This window comes from Balaenoptera physalus (genome assembly GCF_965194825.1).
Source record: "Balaenoptera physalus genome assembly, contig: HAP1_SCAFFOLD_1803, whole genome shotgun sequence".
NCBI lineage: Eukaryota > Metazoa > Chordata > Mammalia > Artiodactyla > Balaenopteridae > Balaenoptera > Balaenoptera physalus.
The window spans coordinates 59,603-84,890 of record NW_028125000.1 but is presented as its reverse complement, the minus strand read 5'-3'; the positions used below and the strand labels follow the sequence as shown (position 1 = coordinate 84,890).

Genomic DNA, 25,288 nt, shown 5'->3' with positions numbered 1-25,288 from the left:
AAATGTGTATATAACCTCCGTCTTGAGAACAGATTGTCCTAAGTAACTGAACATGGACCAGAGGATTCAAGTGGGCAGGAGAGAAAGGTCAGATACAATAGTCCATTAACTCCTTTAACTGGTACATAAAGACTTCAGAGCCACGTATAAAGAAACACACGTGTAGGAAGTTTTAACTCGATAATGATGACTTTTTCTCCCGCACACAGACCTGTGAGTTCCCTTGAGCAACAACGATGGTATTAAGTTGATAAGCCAACTTTGCTTTAGAACAGCTTAACTGTGATGAGGTACCTTTGGAACCTAGAGTGCTCCCAGGTATAAGCCTGAATGTTTTAGGAGACAGAAGCGGGCGATGGTTAAGAACATGCTGCGGGAGGAGCCGGGCTGCCAGGGCTTGAATCCCGGCACCACTTACTAGCTGGAAACTCTGAGGAAATTCCGTGACCATTCCGAGCATCACAGGACGGTGGTTGTAGAGATTACATAAGACTATGGGCAGTGTCTCCGTGTCCAGCACCGTGAAGAGAGCTCCAGTACCCACTGTTACTGTGGCAGGGACAACGCTGGGGGCTGCAGACACATAGGACAGCACCCACCCGCTCCGGGGAGCCAGGTGAAAGGTCACTTTCAAATTCAGTCATTGTGCCAATCAAGAATTTCTACTTAGCTAAAACACATGGTGCCAAAATTTACACTTTATTTGCTATTTAATCCATCTCACAGAAACGTAAGAGTAGAAGTATAAAAGTGACAAAACAGGCTGGCAAAAAATAGCAACCGTGGACCACTTGGTTGTAAGCATTCTCTTGTAGGCTCTGTTGCGGGCATGTGTTTTCAATTGCAGTGTTGGCTTTCCTTTTCCTAAGCCCTCAAACTATTTTTTAAGGAGGGAAAATGTTTCCCTTTAGGCTGAAGCTGAGGAAAGAATTCTCTCTGCTCTCACAGTGCTGGCACACCTTGAACTTGGTGCACTGGAAGGGAAAATTCCTGACAATTACATTAAGCCCAGAGTAGATACCCTTCGGCGCCCCCCAGCCAGCTTTTCCCAGCTGTGCCCCACCTCCGCTTCCAGCTTTGCTCTGCCGAAACAACACAGGGAGAAGGGAAGAAAATCACATATGAAAAAGTTCAGATGGATACACCCCCAGGAAATATTTGGCTAATTCTATAAGAATCCAAGGTGCAGAAAGGTTGAAAATTAGTTCATTCTCCAAACTTCTGAGAGTGGGAGATACGTCAATCACAGAATTCTAGACTGGGAGGGGCTTTATGGATCAGCTAGCCTAGTGCCCTCATTTTATGGACCAGGACCCAGAAGCTTCGAGGCCCGCAGTCCTGGGCAAAAGGATGTCTAGAACTCATGTCTTGTCTCCTAGAACCGGGCTGTTTTCACCACACCCGACACTTTGCTGTGTGAATCAAAAGCTCCTGCTGGGACCAAGAATCCGGACTAAGAAGCACTGCTCAGTAACTTCCCATTGACGCTGCGGCACCTGGAACAGGCGTGCTCCCCAAATTCACTCGTGGGCTCTCACCCCCGGGGTGGCCTCCAGGGAAATACACAATCGGGAATGTGCTCCAAGCTGAGAAGCAGATCATCTTCCTCAGACCTGGGGCTGGAAGCATGGCAAGGAAAGCACCCTTCATTCGTCCGGTGAGGGCCCAGCTACGCACGCAGAGGGCAGAGACGCCGCGACACAGGTGGCGCGCGGCGACCTCGGCCACCTGTGCCATACTGGGCTGCCGCTCCTGTCCCTGGTGAGATTTTTGTTTCAAAAGCCAGAGTTTTCTCTGTTGCTCATCGAGTCTCGACTGCTGCGAAGGTGTGGGCCACATCCTCTGCCAGCAAAGCGCGAAACCCGTCAACTTCCCTCCGACAACAATCAAGGGCTCGGAGGGGACACCGAGAAGGGGACACCGGCGCTCGTGGGCGCCAGGGCCCGACCCCAGCCGCTGCCGGGGCACCCCACCCCGCCGCAACGCATCCCAGCCCGCAGGACCCGCTTTCTCTTTCCAGGAACCCGCCTGCTCTGCCTCGGAGGGTCGCTCGCTGCCTCGGCCCGACGGCGCAGTTCCTCACTTAGGGGCGACCCCCGCCCCCGACGGCCCCCCCAAACCCTGCAGCCCGTCCCCCTCCCCGCCCCGGGCAGGGGCGCCCCGGACCTCCCACCCCTGGGATGGCGGGCCCCGAACCTTCCAACCCAGGGCTGCGCCGACGGCCGGCGGGGGCGAGCGCGTCCCGGGCGCCCGCGGCCCCCGCCCCGCCCCACCGGGCCCCGGGCCCACCTGCGGCGGGGTCGCGAGGTCGTTGCCGCTCCCGCTCCCGCGGGGGGCTCCTCCGCGCCGCCATGGCGGCCGCGGGCTGCTGATGGGCGCGGAGCCTCGACCGCTGGGTCTGTCAGAGGCAGCGGCCGCCGGCCGGCGCCCGGTCTCACTTCCCTGCGGCTGGCGGCCGATAGAGGCGCCGGGAGGGGACCGCAGCCTGCACTCCCGCCCCGGGAGCCCGCTCGTCGACTGACACACCGGGCCACCAATGGGAGGCCGCGGCGGGGGCGGGGACGGGGCCGAGCGGGCGGGCCTTGCAGGGTGGGCGGGGTCTCCGCGCCTTCTGGGTCGCCAGCCCGGGCTGCGCAGAGCCGCTGGTGCTCCGCGGGGCGGGGGTGGGAAAGCTACTGCTGGGATGCAAACGCCGCTTCTCGGGAAACATCCTGGGGAGTCCACCTGGACGGGTCCTACGACCTCCCTGTCACTTTATATCGAAGGCCCACTGAGTGGGAAGGAAGACTGGTGGGTGGGATGGTGTGGGAGAGGGACTGGTCCCATTTTCCTCTCATGGCAAGGTTACAGCATTCCCTTCCCTGGCTCTTTAAAGAAAAAACTACACTGTGGATACATAACACATAATAGAAGGAGAATGAGTGACAACTACAGTACAAAGGACAAAACAACAATACATGGTATTTTACTTACAATAATGGCTAATTGGCATAATTTAAGTCACTTTGAAAAGTTAAAGATTAAAAAGCTGAATTTAGAAAATAACCAGTAATAACACAAAGCAACATACATTTAAAACACTGACAGAATTAACAGGAGTTACAGAAAAATATACAATGAACCACAGCTATTTCAAATAGGATTTTCTCATAATTAAAAACAAAAAAATCAGTAATGCTATAAAAGCTTTATTTTTTATTGAAGTAAAATTGAGGTATACCATTATAAAAGTTTCCGGTGTGCAACACTGTAATTCAATACACAACGGGATCATCATCAAAAGTGTAGTTATCATCCATCACCACAGAGTCGATCCCTTTTACCCATTTTGCCCACCTCTCAACCCCTTCTCCTCTGCTGTATCTCTTCTAGATATAAAAGTTTTAAACTATATTATTATCTAACTTACCTAACAGAAATTTATAGAATACTACATCTGGCAGCTAAAATACATAGTCTTTGGGGCTATAAAACAAGTCTCAATAAGTCACAAAGGATCATATGTTCTGTGAACATACATAAATGAATAAATGCTTTCGCGAAGAATAATGAGATAATCTTATGTGTTTGAGAATTAGCAGTACGTGTCTAAATGAACACTTGTTTAAAAAAATGCAATGGGAATTTAAAATATATTATTGACAGTATGGAAATAGAAATGTACCTTATCAAAACTTATATGATGGAGGCAAAACAGTCTTTGGATATACTTTATCATTTAAATATGAAAGTTTAAAAAATCAATCAGCTAAGCCTCCATCTCAAGATTCTAAAAAGGAAAAGGGAAAATTTAAAACCCAGAGGAAGAAGAAGGACAAAAAGTAGAATGATGAGAACAAAGATCAAAGATATAAAATAGAGAAAAATAACAAAGCCATAAGCGTTAATCTTTGAAAGTTTAATAAAATTGATAAACTCTGTAGTAGTAGAATAATACCCCCTCCCAAGTTGTATAAGTGTTATTTCCCAGAACCTGGGAATATGTTCCCTTACATGGCAAAGAGACATTGCAGATGCAGTTAAGTCAGGATCTCCATAGCGTTTCCTGAATTACCCTGGTGAGCCAGTGTAATCACAAAGGTCCTTATTTTGAAAAAGAGTAGACGAGGGAAGCAGAAGTGTCGGAGTCAGAAAAGGAGATGTGACAGTGGAAGCAAAGTGAGAATGATTTCATTTCAGGCTGTAAGTATGGAAGGGGGCCAGTAGCTGAGGATTGGGGAGAGCCTCTAGAAGCTGAGAAAGGCAAGAAACTGGATTCCCAGAATGTGCAGAAGGCATGGGGTCCTGTAAACATTTTAACTGTAGCTTAGTTAGACCTATTTTGAACTGTGATCTCCAGAACTGTAAAATAATAAATTTGTGGTGTTTTAAGTCACTAAGATTGTGTTAATTTGTTACAGCAGCAACAGGAAACTAAGAGAAACCCTTAGCAAGACTGATAAAAAAATGTAAAGTGCACACATATTAACGTTAACTGAAAGCAGTATAGTGGTGCCAATACACATATTTTCAAATTAAAGGAGAATAAGAGAATAGTGTATTTCCTTCTTGATTTTCAATACTGTATTTAGCAAAAACCAACTTTATTTATTAGCATAAGGACATAGGGGCGACAATGAAACACAACAATCATAAGGAGAAAAAAGAAAAGAAAACAAAATGTACTATTTAATTAATTGTAAATGGATTAAAAAAATCATCCATTTTTAATTTGCTGTTTGTTAACTTTTTTTTTTTAACATCTTTATTGGAGTATAATTCCTTTACAGTGTTGTGTTAGTTTCTGCTGTATATCAAAGTGAATCAGCTATACATATACATATAGCCCCAGATGCCCTCCCTCTTGCCTCTCCCTTCCCCCGTCCCTATCCCACCCCTCTAGGTGGTCACAAAGCACGGAGCTGATCTCCCTGTGCTTGACTATCTTTTTAAAACAGCAAGATGTCCGGATCCTAATATCAATAAAACAAATTAGGACCATAAATGACTCCATTAAAATAAATCTGTTGCCCATAAATTTTCTAGCAACTAATATAAATCAACTTTATTATAAATTGTATAGTACACTCCTGCCAAATTGAGAACTATATATTTTATTTCCATCTGTATTTTGAAGTGTGAATACTAGAAAATTAGCTTTAATAAAAGCTCAATTAATCTAAGTAATAATGCCTAAATATCTCTTGGTGTGAAGGGTCTTGAAACACATGACTTTCCATCCCAATGCCAGTTTTGTCTAATCATCTTATGGGCAAAATTTATGTCATATTTTTACTTTGAAAAATCTATTTGGAACAAAGAAAACTATAGTTAGGCAACAATTCCTGTATTGTTGCAAATTAGCAACTGTTATCACAACAACAACAATAAAATGTACTTTGACTCCAATGTAATTATGTACTTAATTTTTCTCTTTTTTAGTTTTCAAGAACCATTTTTTATTAAACCCACATAAGAAAATTTACTTATCGGTGTTATTTCTATTTAATTTACAAGAAGACTGAAGCAACAGTTATGTCACTATTATATATTGCTTAAATTTTTTCACTGATTTTCTGTTAGAGTTATTTGGAAAGTTTATAGTCCTTAAATTTCGATTAATGTCCTCACATTTTGTTGCATGTGTGCTCAGTTCTCCCCAAAATTATTTGAACTTGACCACTCTGAATATAAAGCTGGCATTCAAGTCAATCAAAAAATTACTTATGTCTTTGGTGAAATGTCTATTTACGTCTTCCGCCCATTTTTTAATTGGATTGTTTGTTTTTTTTGATATTGAGCTGCACGGGCTGTTTGTATATTTAGGAGATTGATCCTTTATCTATTGTTTCATTGGCAAATATTTTCTCCCATTCTGAGGGTTGTCTTTTCATCTTATTTATGGTTTCCTTTGCTGTGCAAAAGCTTTTAAGTTTAATTAGGTCCCAGAAGACATACAGATGGCCAAGAGGCACACGAAAAGATGCTCAACATCACTAATTATTAGAGAAATGCGAGTCAAAACTACAGTGAGGTGATACCTCACACCGGTCAGAATGGCCATTATCAAAAAATCTAGAAACAATAAATGCTGGAAAGGGTGTGCTGAAAAGGGAACCCTCCTGCACTGTTGGTGGGAATGTAAGTTGATACAACTATGGAGAACAGTGTGGAGGTTCCTTAAAAAACTAAAAATAGAACTACCATATGACCCAGCAATCCCACTACTGGGCATATACCCTGAGAAAAGCATAATTCAAAAAAGAGACATGTACCACAGTGTTCACTGCAGCACTATTTACAATAACCAGGACATAGAACTAACCTAGATGGATAAAGAAGATGTGGCACCTATAGACAATGGAATATTACTCAGTCATAAAAAGAAACGAAACTGAGTTATTTGTAGTGAGGTGGATGGACCTAGAGTCTGTCATACAGAGTGAATTAAGTCAGAAAAAGAAAAACAAATACGTATGCTAACGCATATATGGAATAGATTCCATATATGCAATCTAAAAAAAAAAAAAAATGGTACTGATGAACCTAGTGGCAGGGCAGGAATAAAGATGTAGACATAGAGAATGGACTTGAGGATATTGGGGTGGAAGGGAAAGCTGGGGCGAACTGAGAGTAGCATTGACATACATACACTACCAAATGTAAAACAGTTTGCTAGTGGGAAGAAGCAGCACAGCACAGGGAGATCAGCTCGGTGCTTTGCGATGACCTAGAGGGGTGGGATAGGGAGGATGGGAGGGAGGCTCAAGAGGGATATGGGGATATATGTATGCATATGGCTGATTCACTTTGTTGTACAGCAGAAACTAACACAGTATTGTGAAGCAACTATACTCCAATAAAGATCTATTTAAAAATTACGTATGATTTAAGTGAAATTCATTAAGACTAAGTACTTAATGAAAATTAGCAAGGTGTTTCATCTCTCTTCAGAAACAAATATCCATTTTTACCTTTACTTGATATATCTGAAGTAACGTATATAGATTTGCCTTTGAATATTACATTTCTTCCATCTGGTCCACTACTATTTTGGAAAGCTTGGTCCTTTCTGAGTGAGAAACATAAGATTTGAAATGATTAAGGTCCATTTATAACATTACTATTTGCTTAAATTTTATATCATTATCTGTCATTATTGAGTAGAATGCATCACCCCTGAAGGAGGCATATGAGTCTAATGGTAAAAATATAAGGATGAGGCATATATTTAGGTCATGGATAACTCAGCAGGTAATGAAGAACGGAGGAGGCATTTAAAATCCCCTACATTTGAAAATCTTGTAAGCCAAAAGATGATTCTTAAACTACAGAAAATGTTATGTGTTTATCTAATTGCTTGATAGTGTTTCTTGTTTTCTTTCATAAAGATGCATGGTACTGCTATTGGGGAAATTAAATTTACTTAGACCGCATGAAATCGTAAAATAAAACAGTACTAATTATTACTAATACTAATACTATGAGAAGAAGAAGGAGAAGAAGGAGAGGAAGAGGGGAAAATTCAATTGTAATAATTTCCATTTTTAAGTATTTTATGTCCCAAGCTCTCTGCTATGTGGTATATGTGAATTAACTTATTAAATCATCTCACCAGACTTGTGGGTAAGTACTACACTATATAAGATTCTTTTGCCTGAAAAAAATAGAAAATCCCAATTCAGTAAGAAAAATTTATTACCTCATATAGCAAAGACTCTAAAGGTCAGGCACCCCCAGGGTTGTTTAATTCAGTGGCTGAATGATGTCATCAAGAACCCAGCTCTTTTCGTTATTTTCTGACCTGCCCTCCTCAGCACCTTTGTTCTCAGCCTTCCTCCCTTCATGAGAGTAAAATGGTTATGACTCTGTGTGTAAGCATGAGAACGTGTAGTAGAAAATGTGGGTAACTCTTCTTGCGTGAGTTTTCTTTTTTAAAGGGGAAACTTTCCCCAGACTCTTTCCAGCAGACTTCTCCAAATGTAAATGAAGATGAATACAAATTTAACCATGATTAAAATATATTTTTTATCTTTAGGGTAGGATCAAAGTTTCATAATCATCCCTACATCTATCACTGGCAAAGAGAATAAGATTTTAATGATCAGCTTAGAGTACGCAGGATTTAACAGTGAGTCTATGGGAGAGAATTAAAAACATGAACAAAATAACCAAGTAGGGAGATTGAAAGTGAGGTAGGCAACCACTTATGTCTTCTACAGATATTATCTTTACTTTCTAGATAATCAAACAAGGGATAAAAGAAATGGTGAGATTAACATTATTGGGACAGGAAGTTGCAGAATATGAATTCAATGACACGTTGAAGGGTTGGAGAGATTTAGTAGCTTGTCCCAATAAGACAATGCACAGTAATGTGTTAGAGGAGGAAAAAATAAAAGAAAGACATTTCCCTGGACTTAAGAAGGTGATGTCTGTGCCAGAATTCATATCATTAAGTTATTTTCTGGACCAGACATTTATTTCAGAGATCTAACTAATATTTTTACTGTCTTTTTTTTTTTTTCTATTTGAGGTAAGAGATTCTAGAGCATATTTGAATGTTGATGTGATGATCCAATACACAGGAAGAGATTAAGGAAACAGAGAAAATCAAGTAACGGCAGGAGAAATTTCTTTCATAAGTCACTAGTAGAGGATAACAAGAATAATTACTGAGAGATTTAAAAGAAAGAAAGCCCTTCCAATGTTTGAGAAGAATGAGAAAACATGGATATACTCAGTAAAGTCTGGAAAATTATTCATAGAAGACAATGCAGCCAGTGTTTTAGTTCACATCCTCATTATTATCCTCAATTTTTAATTTTTCATCTTTATTCACCTCTTTATTCTTCACATGTTTCTCCTCATATACTAAGTATTAATTTTCATGTTCCTTATAAAAATTAAAATACTATTCTGGGGAAAATGTTACTAGAAATCTTTATATACTTACACAAACCTTAGAACTCAAGCACATCATAATGAAAACATGAACTAAGACAAATATATAGTGCTTGAACGGCATCAAATTTTATTGTGTTAAACTGTGTAAAACTTTCCTATAAAAAAATGTAAAGGTTTATATTAAGAAGTCAGAGTGCCATTGTACTTTAATCAGGCGCTCATCTAAATGGAAATGAGCAAGACTAATTTTGTAGAATTTAGATGCTGAGCTGAACCAAACTTATTATAAAAGAACTGGTGAATCTATCACAGCAAAGGTAAGTAACTATCTTGTAAAGTAAATTCATCTATAATGCAATAAAAAAATGTATTAAATCCAAGGATGAGAGATTTGTTGCTGCCCTTGAATATACATTCAAATACCTTTAAAAAAATCTGCCTGAAGGCCCCCCCAGGTGTGTGGTTAGACCAGGAGTATAGGGGGGAACTGAAGCCTTAAAGCCCACTTAAAGCCAACAAAAGATCAGAAAGAAAAATTAAGGAAACAATCCTATTTACCATCACATCAAAAGAAATAAAATACCTAAGAACAAACTTACCTAAGGAGACAAAAGAACTGTACTCTGAACACCATAAGATGCTGATTAAAGAAATTAAACATGACACAAACAGTTGGAATGATATACCATGTTCCTGGAATGGAAGAATCAATATTGTTAAAATGATCATATAACCCAAAACAATCCACAGATTCGACGCAATCCCTATCAAATGACCAATGGCATTTTTCACAGAACTAGAACAAAAAATTTTTTAATTTGTATGAAAACACAAAGACCCCTATTAGCCACACCAACTTTAAGAAAGAAAAACAGAGCTGGAGGTAAGAGACTTCCTGACTTCAGACCATACTACAAAGTTACAGTCATGAAAACAACATGGTACTGGCACAAAACAGAAATATAGATCAATGGAACAGGAAAGAGAGCCCCGAAGTAGACCCAGCCACCTATGGTCAATTAATCTATGACAACAAAGGCAAGAATATGCAGTAGAGAAAAGACAGCCTCTTCAATAAGTGGTGCTGGGAAAACTGGACAGCTACATGTAAAAGAATGAAATTGAACATTCTTTAACATCATACGCAAAAATAATCTTAAAATGAGTTAAAGACCTAAATGTAAGAATGGATACTATAAAACTCCTAGAGGAAAACATAGGCAGAAGACACTTTGACATAAATTGTAGCAAAATCTTTTTGGAACCACCTCCTAGAGCAATGAAAATGGAAACAAAAATTAACAAATGGGACTTAGTTAAACTGAAAATCTTTTGCACAGCAAAGGCAACCATAAAGAAAATGAAAAGAGCCTACAGAATGGGAGAAAATATTTGCAAACGATGTAACCCATGAGGGATTAAACTCTAAAATATACAAACAGCTCACACAGCTCAATATAAAAAGAAAAACTCAATGAAAAAAATTGCAGAAGATCTAAATAGACATTTCTCCCAAGAAGACATAGAGATGGCCAACAGGCACATGAAAGGATGCTCAAATCGCTAATTATTAGAGAAAGGTAAATCAAAACTACAATGAGGAACCACCTCGCACCAGTGAGAATGGCCATAATCAAAAGGTCTACAAACAATAAATGCTGGAGAGGGTGTGGAGAAAAGGGAACCCTCTTACACGGTTGGTGGGAATGTAAAATGGTACAGCCACTATGCAGAACAGTATGGAGGTTCCTTAAACAACTAAAAATAGAACTACCATATGATCCAGCAATCTCACTTCTGAGCACATATCTAGAGAAAACCATAATTCAAAAAGATGCATGCACCCCAGTGTTCACTGCAGCACTATTTACAATAGCCAGGACATGGAAGCAGCCTGAATATCTATCGACAGATGAAGGGACAAAGAAGATGTGGTATATATATATATGTATATATATAAAAATGTATAAAACGGAACACTACTCAGACATGAAAAAGATGAAATAATGCCATTTTCAGCAACATGGATGGAACTAGAGTTAATCATACTAAGTGAAGTTAAGTCAGACAGAGAAAGACAAATACCATATGATATCACTAGAGTGTGGAACTTAAAAAAAGAAAAAATGATACACATGAACTGATTTACCAAACAGAAACCAACTCACAGATAAAGAAAACAAACTTATGGTTACCAAAGGGGAAAACAAACTTATGGTTACCAAAGGGGAAATGTGGGGGGGAGGAATAAATTATGAAGTTGGGAGTAACATATACATACTACTATATATAAGATAGATAAACAACAAGGACCTATGTATAGTACAAAGAACGATACTCAATATTTTGTAATAAACTGTATTACAAAAAAAATGTTACTTTGCTACACTTGTAACTCACACAACACTGTAAATTAACTATACTCCAATAAAAAAAAAACTGCCTGAAATTAAAAATAGTAATAATACTTTAAAATCATCTGTAGCCATGATTCTTTATGAAATGTAAAAAGTGACCAATATTTTTGTATCATTGTTAATTACATATATATTTTTTGCTCTATTTCTTTGATGTGATTTGGAAACTTCAGACAAGGATATTCATCCCCTCAATGCTTAGTCTAATGTATAGATAGACCTACTATAATCAATCTTTCAGGTAACATAAACATACAGGTCTACTCGTGTATAATTAATTTTCAAAAATAACACTTTCTAAATACAGACATAGAGGAAATATTTACAGGGAATTTTCATTATAAAGAAAAACTCAAATTACAATTTTAAACAGACCACTGAGCAAATCATTTTGAAATACTTGATCAGGTATTTAGAGGTTACTATAACAATAATCAGATCTCCCTCAAATACAGTAGTATGTATGTGTCTATATATCTATACATATGTATATATATATATATATATTATATTAAAAAACTTTAAAGTAATTTTTCCCACCCCAGTGGATAGTGTATATGTCCAACCCAGTTAAATCTTACCCTCTTTCAACAAAAATTAAACAAAAAAGTGTTTGTGGTTTCTAACACCTTGTCTTCAAAACAAAACAACAACCAAAACAACAGAAACAAAACAAAAAATAAAAGCAGCGTACCTACTAGTTATGTCAGGGTCATTAAAACCCCAGGGAGTCCAAAACCCCAAGGGGCACGTCTGGATGGAAGCTGCCTCCCTTTGCCGGAAGCTCCAAATTACAAAAATATCAGCTGCAAAAATTTTCCTTGACTGCTGGAAGATTGGAGCATTGTAAATTAGACCACAGAGTTCCAATAAACCTTAACTGGAAAAAAAATGTCTAGCACACTCTCGTGAATCTTGGTCTCTATTTTGATGATTCATCTAGTGAGTCATATTCCTGGAAAGATTCTCTAGGGTCCCACAAAGGCTCACGCTTATTGTCCAAGGCTAGAACTCTTATGCACAGTCACATCCAGTCTCTGTTTTGGGGGTCTGCCACTGTGCCTGGGTGCCTGGTGCTGCAAAGACTCAAAACATAACCACAGAGGAATAATCTAGACAAACCAACAGGTCCTGGAGATATTTCTGGATCTCAAATAAAGATGCCCTCTTGCTTCCTCGTGAGTTCCCCTCTGAGGTCTTTGGAGCCTTTAATGTGAGTGGACTTCATTCTGGACAATCTAGAAAGAGGTTCTAATCATGTTTTTCGTCCAAAGAGAAGATACCAGGTTCATAATCTGTGATAACATCATCCCCTCCTCTCAAGGAGTATCTGCAACAGGATGCAACACTATCTGTTCTAGCTATTGCCACCACTGTTGTAACTTTTTCTGGGGCAAAAAGATCCCTAATCCCTTTCAGTCAGCATCACTGAGAAGGGGCCAGGCCATGGAAAAGTCTGAAAAAGAATGGTAATCCAAAAGATAGTTTGCATTTTCTCCTAGACACAAAAATACTAGTGACTTCTCTACCAATTGATACAGGAATATTTTTTCCTGTCTTCTAAATATTCCATTATACTTGAATAAATCAAGCTCCCTGACTCTTCATTAGGGGCCCAGGGAATAACACCCCGTACTTCCCATTCTATAATAATGGTTTTGACATTTTTATTTCTATCTCTTTTCCATAGTCTACAAGCTTTAAGAGGAAGCACACAATGTACCTTATATTTACCATAATTTCATTGTATAGCACAGTGCCTGACCTGATATAGTATACACAAAAAATACTTCTTAGTTAAATGAATGTATCAAAATTTTCCCATCAGTAAGTCATGCCAACTAGCTAAAAGTTTAGGGTTTTGTCATTCCATACTTCTTCTTTTCCAAAGAAGTGCATGAGGTAGAAATTAGCCCTTTCTAAATATTATTGCATGTCTTTACATAACAAGAAAACTAAATAATAAAAAGCGTAGATTGAATTTTTCTTCACGAAACAACAGTTCTCAGTATATGAAACAACAGGATGGAATGCACAACTTGCTTTGGGGACCTCACCTGACTCTCCCTCAGATCATCTTGAAAAATGCACTGTGAATTATATCTTATCAGGTTAACTGACTACTCATTTTAGCTCTAAGTAAATGGCCAAACATAGCTGACATTTAACAGAGAACACAGAAGTAAAGATTGCAATCTTTTAAGTAAGTTTCAGACTTATCAAACATAGCATTTTTCTTGCATATTGCTGTCAGGAAAACTATGAGTAACACTTTTTAAAAAAAAAATCATCGTTGCCGTCAAAAACTGAAAAACTTTGTAAGTTAATTGGGAAGTAAATTAAGAATCAGCATGTGAAAAATATAAAATCAAAATATTCATTTCACACAAAACCTCTGTGTCATGATTAATAACACTATTTTATAATAATCATGATTTCTCACAGTTTGATCTTTATAGGTTACCATAAGAATGCAGTTGATTAGTGTTTGCATGTATCTTTCTTGGTTATTACCTCTTAATCTCCTTTCTACACAAACAAAGGCATAAGGATATTAAGAAGAAGGAGAAGGAGAAAGAAGAGAACAGAGAGAAGAGGAAGGAGAAAATGAAGACAGAAAAAATATTACATAAAGGAATAGTTACTTTTCTGTATCAATTTAGTTAGGCCACGGCAACCAGATATTTGGTCAAATATTATTCTAGATGTTTCTCTGAGGGTATTTTTTAGATGAGATTAACCTTTAAATCGGTAAACTTTGAGTAAAACGGATTACCCTCTATAATATGGGTGGGCCATAGCTAATTAGCCTCTTAAGGGAATTCTGCCAGCAGACAGCCTTCAGAATCAAACTGTAGCTCTCTCCTTAATTTACTGTCACCTAAGGAAAAGGCCATATGTCTCTCTGCGGAAGAACTGAAGAAATCCTTGTCATATGTACTGACTGCATTGTTGCAAAAAACCCTTTGTTCTAGCTATCTGGCTCTTCACCAATATATGAGCTATGGATCTTCAAATAGACACAGTTCCAGAAACTGAGTAGAGAATTATGACTTTTTCCTGGAGTGACTACTGTTCTCTTTCTGCTCCGCCATGCGTGCCATTTTCTTGCTGCAGACGTTAACAGCACCCAAGCTGGCTGCCTGTCTCTTTTGCCCTTTGGAACACGATGCTCACTATCTTTACCACCACCTTTAGGTCACATGAACCTTAGCTGCTTTTCTGACATTGGAGGTCACTCCTGTTATTTTGAGATCCATAGATTAACAATTCCAAGTTTGTTACTGCCTCCCTTGTCATCAACTCAGCCTTACGCAAGAGCGCTACCACTTAACCTGTTGTGTTGCCGATGCCGCTCATCAATGCAGTTTGGATGGCCCTGGCGAATGGTATGTATTCTGGCTCCTCCTGAAAACCTCTCCTCTGGTAGGTTTTCTGGACTCACGTAATTTATTCTATCCAGCTTTCTCTCTTCCTGTAGCCTCTTTATTCTGTCATGGCAACTCAGCTATGTCTGTTGCTCAACATGGGACATTTCTTTCTTCATTCTTCTAGAGTGTTGAGATAGCTCTATTTTCTGGGGCCCTTGCCTGAGTGTTCAATCCTCATGTCCTGAGAATTCTTGCTTATGCAGTCTTATATTCTGGCCTACTCAGCAAGTACCCCCAAAGTGCAATCCCTGGGTCATTCCTTCAACTCCTGCTAATATAAGCTAATTCTTATATCTCCTCTATAAGTGTGTATGCTCTTTCTTATCAACACATTCCAGTTGGATTAGGTTGCAATTTAATGTTAATTCCCAGCCTGTGACCCACGGGAGAAGAAATGAATCTCTCGAGGAAAGGTGGTCACCTGTTGCCCTTGTGAGAGAGGCTACTACAGTGTTCTCTGTCAGGCATAAACTGTTAGCTTTCACTAGGAAGGACTGGTGAGTCACCTCTGTGAACTCTGAGGATTCCAGGGCTCCAGCACAGACAACTTCTTCAGGATCATCTGTCTAGAGAATCTATCCAGATATCCCCATCCCCCAATTCAGCTTGACAGGTGTTATTTTCAGCTCTTCTGAAATGTTTTCTGAAGTCCTTTAATAACACTAAAATAAAGCAGATTTTGCTGAGTGCTTTGAAGATGAAAAAGGGTTGCAGAAACTAGTCCACTTAACAGTCATTTGTCATGACATTATCCAGTTGCACAAGTCTCCACCAGACCCTGGAGAAAATATTTTTTCTTCAAGCATAAGATTTTTGGAGTTTACAGAAACTAAATACAAAAGTCATGCTGTAAAATGAAATCTTGAAATCCTCCTATTGCTGTTTGGGAATCAGAGATAGAGTGAATATCAATAAGTCTTAAGACTTATTGTAAGCCAACTGGAAGATCTGACCAACAAAATTGTGCAGTTTTTTCCCCCTTCCTTTAAATACAAGTATATGATTAAGAAGGGTTCCTTTCTCTGAATCTTCTCAGCCTCAAAATGTGACTTTGAGAGAAGAAGAAGAATATTGTGATGTGATGAGTAGTTAAAATGGTTGCTTTGAAATCCATTTGCTTTGAATGGTTGCTTTGAAACGGGAGGCAGCTAAATTTACGTTCTCTTCTTTGAGCTGTAGCTGGCTTTTTTGAAGTCAGTCCCATGCTTGTCTGGTTCAGGGGTCAGTCAGATATTTGGGTAAAATTTATACACAGAGTTTGGGGCTTCTCCTCCCTAACTCTGTACTTTCTGCCATTTTCACCTTCAGATTCCAGAAGCTATGACTGCCCTGAACTCTGTCTTCTAGTTCTCCACAAGAATGAGGCTGATTTCTATTGAAGCTTTAGCCTCCCTGTCAGATGTAACTCTGGAGTAGTCTCAGGCTAAAAGCAAAACAAATGAGAAACTCACCTTTTACCCTGTGGTTTTCTCTGTTTCTAAGTGTTAACTCCCCTCTAGTATCTGCTTTTTATATATTTATTTTTCCAGAAAATATATCCACCTTTTCTTTATTCAACTTAAATCACTGAACTACATCAAGCCAAAAAGCCCTACTATTTTACATGTTATATGCCAGAAAACATACCTCACTAGAATATCGTATAGTAGTAATTTGTTATATTTAGGCCTAGTTAGATAAAGAAACAGTATCGAGCAGAGCTTTTTTAACGAAAAAAGGGAGGAAGAAGCTGCAATTTCCTATTCCTACATTAATAATTTTCATTAGAGTCGGTGTTCTTTGTGGGAAGAGAAGAGAAAACTAAATATAAAACTAGAATTTATGCATTGGCCAAAATACACAGACCTAGAGGAAAATGTTGTCTAATTAAAAGATCACTGAAAATTATTTGCAGGCTATGATATCTACAATTACTAATCATTCTTATGTATAGTGTTCTATAGAGATTTTTTTTTTTAACATAGAGATTTTCTGAGACTTGACCAGTTTCTCAAGTGTCCCTCCAGGATAAAAAATAGTAATAAAAATAAAATTAAACATTTCATCAGTTTTAAAATTTAAAAATCATTTAAAGTTAATAAGGAGCCATAGAGTATTATTTATTAAGACTGTGAGATAGCAACATTTTAGATTTAAGTATACAGAACATAATAATCCTTTGAGAAAACAAACAAAAATTTAATAGAAGTGTACCATACATATGTTCAAATTAGGAAGTTTTAATTGACATGTGGTGTGGATTTTTTTCTTCATGCCTATTATTAGATTTAATATAGTTTACAGTTCAAAAGATTAAATCTCTTTGTATTATTATGGTTTGACAGTAAACCTGGATTTTCAAGCACATGGGTGACAGTAATGCAACTGGAAAGTTTCAGAGATAATAATACAGACCCATGTAGAGGGTGTAATTGTCCCAGGGGGGTAAGAGACATAGGTGTACTTGCTTATTCATAGACTGGTGACAGTTTACTATGATGCTAATCCTTACTTGTTTGAATGAATTAAATATATTGAAAATGAATGGTCATGAAGGCTGAAACATTTGACGCTAACATCCTAGCAACATTTCTTAGTTTCCTGTTGGTACCGAAGTACAAAATGCTAGGAAATATCAGTGACGTTTATTGAAGCGATTTCCTTTTTCTGTACTTGTGGGTTGATACTTCCAATCAAGTGTTGCTGATTAGATTCTGAAAGCATGTAATTGATTTTCAAACTCTTTACATCCTGGTTGCTATGTTTAAACAGCCACATGAGAAACATTTCCTGAGTCTAGGTAGATTGCTTTTTGTTTTACATGAGCAATAGCTTAAAAGGTGAGTTGACATTTAAAGAAATAAATATTCAAGCACGAGGTACATTTGAAAGTCATTAAGATTAATAAAGGTTTACAATAACATATTATCCTTAAGTGTTGACACAAATACTATGCTGTACTTATCTGACACTAATCTGTCTAACATATGAAGAATGGAAGCAATGATTTGATTTTGACCCAAATAATGATGTAATCATAACCTTTGCAAGAATGAATTAAAGCATATTCTAACCTTTTCATTATTTCACATTTTCACTACCAGAAAATCATTACTCAAAAGGGAAAGGAATGATTTTGCAACGGGGTCTTGCTTAGGGTTATATTTCAATTCCTCATAATGAAACATAAAGAAAGGACAGGAAAAAGAAGGTGAGGACATTCTATCAAATCACTACTTGCAGTGTTTCATATGTAATACTCAGTATAGTTTAAGACTTAACCAAGAGAACAACCCATTATGTCTCAGCAGCAAATCTGTCAATATGCTGATGGAGCAGAGGCATAATATATGTTATTTGAATATTGCAACAGGTAACTTTTATTTGTAAAATGCAAGGAAGATTTTACTTGAAGGGAAAAACTTCACAACCTAAGGATTTAATTAAAAAATATCAAGTGAACAAAAATTCTGAAAGCCTGTGAACATTAAACTAGATGAAAATTACAAACTTTTAATATGAAAAATTAAGTAGATCATCCCTTGATTTGTTGAGCATAATAAAGCTTATTGAAACTAATCAAATGACATTTTTTCTTATGAAGGTCTTTCTGATATATAGCATTGGAAACTTACTTCATTGTTCATGATCATTAATGCTGAATTTAATTTAATTCTATTTATTTTAATATTCAAACCTTTATTAGCTTCTGACACCGGTCAACCCCACTCCTGGGAGCAGTTCCCTCCTATACTTGCAAGATCATTTAATATCTACTTCGTAAGGAAGTCTGCATTTAGACTCAGGTTTGTTTGCTTGATTAATCTGGTGAACTTAAAGACATTGCTTAGTCAAAATTCAAACAACACATGGATTCTAAATTGCTCCAAGGTCAATTCTCAATTCTATACAATTTGCTGATTTTTAAAGGGGGGAACAAAAAGATTTTCTAACTTTTCTCCAATTGTTTCCAAGGACAACTGACAATTTAATGCTATCATTTACATGTAGGCCAAAACGTGATTTGTTCCTGTCTCCTTTTCATTTAATTCAACTTAAAAAAAAAAAATGTATTGATGGCCCACAATGAGCCAGGTTTTATTTCACTTTCCAAAGATACTTTAGTGAATCAAACAAAGATGCCTGCCTTTGTGGAGCTTATATTCTAGAAGCGACGGGGCAGCAGATAATGATAAACATGGACACATAAATGATATTTTACATTAAAAGGCAATGAGCCTTATGGAATGAAAGAACAAGGAAAGGGTTTTCAATTGTAGGCGGGGCCTGGGGGTGGATTATACTTTTACTTAGGCTGGTATGGGTAGACCTCCTTTTGGTGATAGTTGAGCCAAAAATTTGAAGAAGTGAGGGACTTCACCCATGAAGATATCTGGGGAAAATTGACCCATTCAGAGTCAGAGCAAAATCCTAAATGTGGAACTTGTCTGGTATGTTTGGAGAAAGCTATGAAGCTAGTGTCACCGGAGAAGCAGAAGGTGAACCGGAGCTCCCGCTGCATCTCAGTGATGTGAGATGTCTGAGAACTAAGGGAGGGGTAATCATGTGGGGCTTTTAAGTCACTTTGAAGAGTTTGGTTTATATTCAGAGTGAAATGGGAGCTAATTTAGAAAGACTGAACTTCTGTTTGTTAATGACAATTCTGGCTACCATATAGAGAAGTTGTGGGAGAGGAACTGGGGTCAAATCAGGTCACCTAACGATGAAGCGCTTCCTGTAATTCAGACAGGGAGTGACAGAAAATACAGCCAATCCAAATAAGTACATCTATTTCAGGAAACACCCTGAAGCATCTTTGAATAGGACACTATCTAGTTTACACACCAGTCACATCCGATATTCAAAGGATTTTATAAGGTTATCACTTTAAGTTAAGTTTGGGAACACACATTCACTCCTCTTCTGTGGAGAATGGCTTTTGGCAAGATATTTTTAGTGCCATAACTACATTTCAGTGTGAATTATTTGGTGTGCAGATTATATAAAACGCTTTGACGTATACTATATCAGTACACAGTAAAATCAAAGAGGAGAACTAAGCAGGGCTTAATTCATAGGCCTAGTGTTGCAAACTTCTTTCCCTTTGTCCCTCTGAAATCTGCTTCTCAGAGTTAGACACAATAGGTTGAGCAACAAGCAAGGATTAGGTATGGTTCACATATGATTCCAGAGTTGGTTTATAATCTTGAATGAGAACTGAAAAGTCAAAACCCCTTTACTACAATTCCTTTTCATGTGACTCTTGGGCATGCCATGTTTAAGAGGTACTGTGCCCCACATCCCTTTAGAAATACTAAGTATTTATCTAACTGCCATTCTCCTAGCTCTTTCTAGTCATGGTTCCAAACTGAGCCATGATTTTGAACCATCATTCAACATTTTAACGAGTATGTATTTATGTATCTAGTAAGTTTGGCCAGCCTGGCATTTTCATATGGATTCCCACATATACAGTTTAGGAAGATTACACACATTAAAATGGTTCTTTCTTCCAAAAGTCCCTGTTATATTTACTATAGAGAAAAAAAATTGGATGATCATTTTAACCCTTGCTAATGTTTTTTACAAGATTACAAAAAGTTTTATCTAATAAATAACATAAAATATGTTTTATAAAATATAGATAAATTTTACAAAATATATACAGAGGTTGTATTAATAATTAATAATTAGTAAATAATTAATAACCAATACAAAACCAATCAGGGGGTTGCTGCTCAGATACACAATTATGAGGATAAAAACAGAACAAAAACAAACATCACTGGAATACAGACCCCCCTCAGCTCCACCACTAACTAATAATAGGGATTGTCCTTAAGGACCTCCTGCCTCCCTCTTGCTGTCAGAATCCATTGTTAGCGACACCCTTTCTCTTTCATCCCTCCACATGTGTACAAAACTCCCAGTACAACTGTATTTAGCTGTGTTCTTTCTCATATCAGGTAAAAAGTAATACGCAAATAAATATGTAATCAACGAGGTGAGTTATTTGTCAAATCTTGTGAGTTGCAAGGCCTTCTTAGTATGACAGCTAAGGAGAAATTCAATGTTTATATTAGAAAAAAAATGAATTTAATTATGAAATGTAATCAGCACTCATATGCTGTGTGCCTGCTCCTTGAAAAAAGTTTTGCTAAGTCATGCCTTCAATTTCAAGACCTTACAGTTCATTGGAATGAGGAACTATGAATAGATATGTGCACATCACTACCTCCAGTATAAGACACTGGGAGAGAAGAGCTGGAAGGTAGCACTATAATGCCCTAGATTGCACTAGACATTAAATCTTTACCCATAGGATACCCATTTCATTTTACTAAATGGCTCTCTATAAACCTAGTGAAATGAATGATTTGCCAGATATTGTAAAGAGGGTAGAACTACAGGATTTTATAGTGTAGGTTCAAACTCTTTGCCTGACTCTCGTAGTTTATAAGCTAGTCTCTTGCAGCCTTCACACAATGATGTTAAAAGCAAAGCAGCTACAAATTCCCTACCGTCGTCCTGGGCCCCCGTATCTCCAACCAGGAGTCGCTGAGAGGACAGAGCAAAGCGTCACCCTGCTGAATAGCAATTACTGCTTCTGTAATACCTATAATAACTGGCCCTAGTTTATAAAATTGAAACAAATTGCTTACAAGTGATTATTTTCAAGCAACATAAATAGTTTAAAGCTACTGCATCTGAAAAGTTAATTACCCTGAGTGCAACTCAGCATAATTTGCCTTTATAAAATATTTTATATTAAAAACCAGGCTGTTCACTAATGTCAGACGAAGGATTGTTCCCTTTGTGACAAGTTCACTTTTAATTTGCTTTTATTAATTATTTACTGATCCTATTAATAAAGAAAAACTGGAAATATATTACATAGCCTTTTATTTTTGGAAATTGAGATATATTTAGAACTAAAGAGGAAATGAAGGAAGTAAATGTTCTTGTAATTCTTCACTCTCTGGCCGCTTCTATTCCAGAGACAGGAACAGCCCCCAAGACCACACTGTGAATTCGTCTGAGAATATCAACTGGGCTCAGAAACTTCCTCTCCCCCGCCCTCCAGCAAAACACATTTTATAACCAATCTTAACGAGCTGCAGTCTAGTGACTGTCAGTGGTCAGACCAACAAAGCTGACAAATTAATTTACCTTAAAGCATAGTTAAGTGGTAATAGCAGTGCTGTTTTCTCAGAGAATGTTTGCATTTCAGTAGGGACTCCAGGTTACCCCAAAGGAATTGACAATTAATAGTGAAGCTATACAAATGGCACTGATCAGAAATACCTATACATATGGGACAGTATTAAGGTATATATATTTTTTCTACATATATTTGCTCCTACAATTTCAATTAGGTAATGATTTTGTTTTCTTTCTCAATGGACATTTGTTGTAGGAAAGCAGAAAAAAGCAGCTTAAAGCCAAAGACTTTTCCAGTATTTTATAAAATCTGAAATTGAATAAAGAGGTAGGTGTTCCACGTTAGAAATAAAGAGGATGATAACTTTGGGAAAGACAAGCCAACAACAGGCTGGTTTTCCCCAAGGATGAAAGCAGGTTGGAAGAACCTGAGGATTGTGAGAGTCGTGAGCCGACCTCCACCTGTTTGTGGGGAGGAGGCTGGGGGTGAGCTCGGGCTTATGGAAAAGGATGGAACTGAGCAACGTGGACGCTGGATCCCCACCCAGGAGCATCTGTATTGACCTAGTTCCTGAGCACGGCCCAGAAGCAACAGAGCTAATGGGAATGTGTCCTATAATACCTTGGGGCCATGTAAACATGTAAAGCACTGCGTTGTGCTGGAGTGGAAGTGTGCGCCCCACTAATTGAGTTTAAATTGTACTTCTCCCATTCCTAGTAACTCTATTATTGCATCCACACTCCAATCTCTCAGCTTCTGTCTTTCTAGGTGTCTCCCTGAGCACTATACATCACAGCAGATGCAAAGCAGGGTGTGATACATCTTTCTGGAGCATCAAGTTTTTTTTGTTTTTTTTTTTGTAAAGTATTTATTTATTTATTTATGGCTGTGTTGGGTCTTAGTTTCTGTGCTAGGGCTTTCTCTAGTTGTGGCAAGCGGGGGCCACTCTTCATCGCGGTGCGCGGGCCTCTCACTGTCGCGGCCTCTCTTGTTGCGGAGCACAGGCTCCAGATGCACAGGCTCAGTAATTGTGGCTCACGGGCCCAGCTGCTCCGCGGCACATGGGATCTTCCCAGACCAGGGCTCGAACCCGTGTCCCCTGCATTGGCGGGCAGATTCTCAACCACTGCGCCACCAGGGAAGCCCGAGCATCAAGTTTATTAACTAGAATTGGAAGAACCAAGGAGTCCTTGGAACAAGAACTATCCCCCTCCCCCACCAACACGGAAGACAGAAGAGTGGGGGAGGGGAGACGTGACCCAGGAATGACAGTCCAGTCTCTGAAGTTTCACCCAGGTGGGGGTTGAGGGGCAGACCTGCAGCCACGGTGGCCTCGCCTTCGGTCGCCCGGGCTGCTCCGGACCATCCTCTGAGCTGGCCAGGGTCTTGGATACGATGCTTCTGAAGGCCGCGCAGAGAACACCCTCATCTTCCCCTGCACCGGGCCCCAGGGAGCGCGGCGGCCTGACCTTCCTGCCTCGGTCATGCATGGGGTTCACATGGGCTCACTTTATTATGACGCCGCATGCTGGGCAGCTTGCAACAAAGATGTTTCAAAACAAAGTTCCAGATTCTCCTAGCCACCCCTTGCTTTTTCTGGCTGTGGCCAGAGGGAGTGGATGAGGACACACTCTCAGGCTGCCCAGTGTGGGAGGACCCTCCAGTGTTGGACACACCCGGGGGGCAGCTGGTTCCCTCTGGGGCTCCAATCCTGCTGCTGGTGGAGGGGGATGTCCCAGTGCCACACTGGGGGGCTGGGCTGGGGGTGGCAGTCCTCGACTGCAGGCTGGGTGGGGGACAGGCAGACTCACCGGTCTTCTGCCCCGCCTGCTGGTCTTCCTGCAGCTGCACGTTTTCTCCCTGGTAGAGCCACCTGCTTTTCAGGGGGGACACCACAGGGCTTGGAGAAGGCTCGAGTTCACTGCCGCTGAGGTCCCCGCGACAGAAGGGCCTCACAGTTACGATGGAGGCCCCTACCTGGGGTTTCTTGGCGCTCACACTGCCTGTTCCAGCATCCTGGATCTGGTCGCAAGTCAAGCCCAGAGTCGTCACCGTTGTCACCTTCAGGTCCTCTTCACAGGGTGGCTGCAGTGGCTCCTTCTGGCCCATGTTTAACCAAGCATGCCTCATGAGGTCAGGTAAGGTGCCTCTGTCACTGGGGTTGAGGGCAATCATTTTTTGTAATAGATCCCTTATCTCCAAAGACAGATAAGGTGGGATGTGGTATTTCCCTTGTAGGACTTGCTTCCGCAGCTCCTGGTAGTCTTTTCCCCAAAAGGGCTGGCACCCAGTTACCATGGCGTAGAGCACTACTCCCAGGCTCCACACGTCCACCGCAGGGCCGCTGTAGCTCTGCCCCAGGAAGATTTCCGGGGCAGAGAAAGGGGGTGTGCCGCAGATTGTGTCCATTTGTCCAGAGTCATCACACTTGTTGCTGAAGCCAAAGTCTGTAAGTTTGATATTCATGTTGGAATCAAAGACGAGGTTCTCTGGCTTCAGGTCCCGATGCACGATGCCCCTCTGGTGGCAGTGCTGCAGGGCGGAGAGCAGCTGCTGGAACGGGCCTCGGGCCTCCGCCTCTGTCATACGGTCATGGATCTTCAAATACTGGCACATGTCCCCCCCACTGAGGTACTCCATCACCAGAATAAATGCCTCCTCTGTGTTAATCGCCCCCAGCAGTTTTACAATATTGGGGTGATTCAGGAGCTTCATACTGCACACTTCCCGGAAAAGTGCCTGGGCACTTGCGACGCTCTGACGCCTTTTCTTAACCACCTTGAGAGCCACCTGTGTCCCGGTCAGAATGTGCCGCGCCAACTTCACTTTACCGAAGGTGCCTTCACCAATGGTGCAGAGGATCTCAAAGCCATCAATATGAGCCTCCTTGTCAGCAGAGTTGGCTGTAAGGCCCTGCATCATGGTGACCTGCTAACTACACTGACTGACAGCACTACCTAGCAACGCTAAGTACGCTAACTAACAATGCTAACTGTACTAACAGTGCTAAGTGTGCTGTCTCTACTAACAACGCTAACTACGCTAACTGTACCAACGGCGCTAACTAGCACTAACTACACTAACTATGCTAATCAAGTATTAACTACACCAGCTATGCTAACTATACCAACAGTACTGACTATGCTAACTGTACTAATCTAGCAATACTAACTAAAATTAAGATACAAATGAGAAAAAGAACAAAGGAAGAAAAGAAAGCAGAAGAAATGGAAAAGAAACACCATAAAATTGAGAAGAAGAAATTTAAAACTAAAAGAAATGATAAAGAGAGAAAAGTGAGAAGAAGGCAAAGAAGAAAGAAAAATGAGAAAAATAAAAAAGAGTAGAGAAAAGAGAAAAACAAATCAACAAAATGGCAGAAACAAGGAAAAAACAAGCTAACTGTAGGTCCA

General features: G+C 39.6%; 1 protein-coding gene and 1 long non-coding RNA gene across 3 annotated transcripts in view; both read right to left on the bottom strand.

Moving 5' to 3' along the window:
* The window catches only part of LOC309654047, a 97,948-nt gene that overhangs the window by 33,280 nt on the left and 39,380 nt on the right, over positions 1 to 25,288 (bottom strand). The window lies entirely within an intron of this gene.
* Positions 1,468 to 24,797, bottom strand: LOC309654049 (uncharacterized protein; the record flags this gene model as incomplete). Its single annotated transcript, XM_082478712.1, has 4 exons — positions 1,468 to 1,842; positions 2,290 to 2,724; positions 21,235 to 21,344; positions 24,707 to 24,797. The coding sequence occupies 4 exons, from the start codon at positions 24,795 to 24,797 to the stop codon at positions 1,468 to 1,470; spliced, it is 1,011 nt and encodes a 336-aa protein (XP_082334838.1).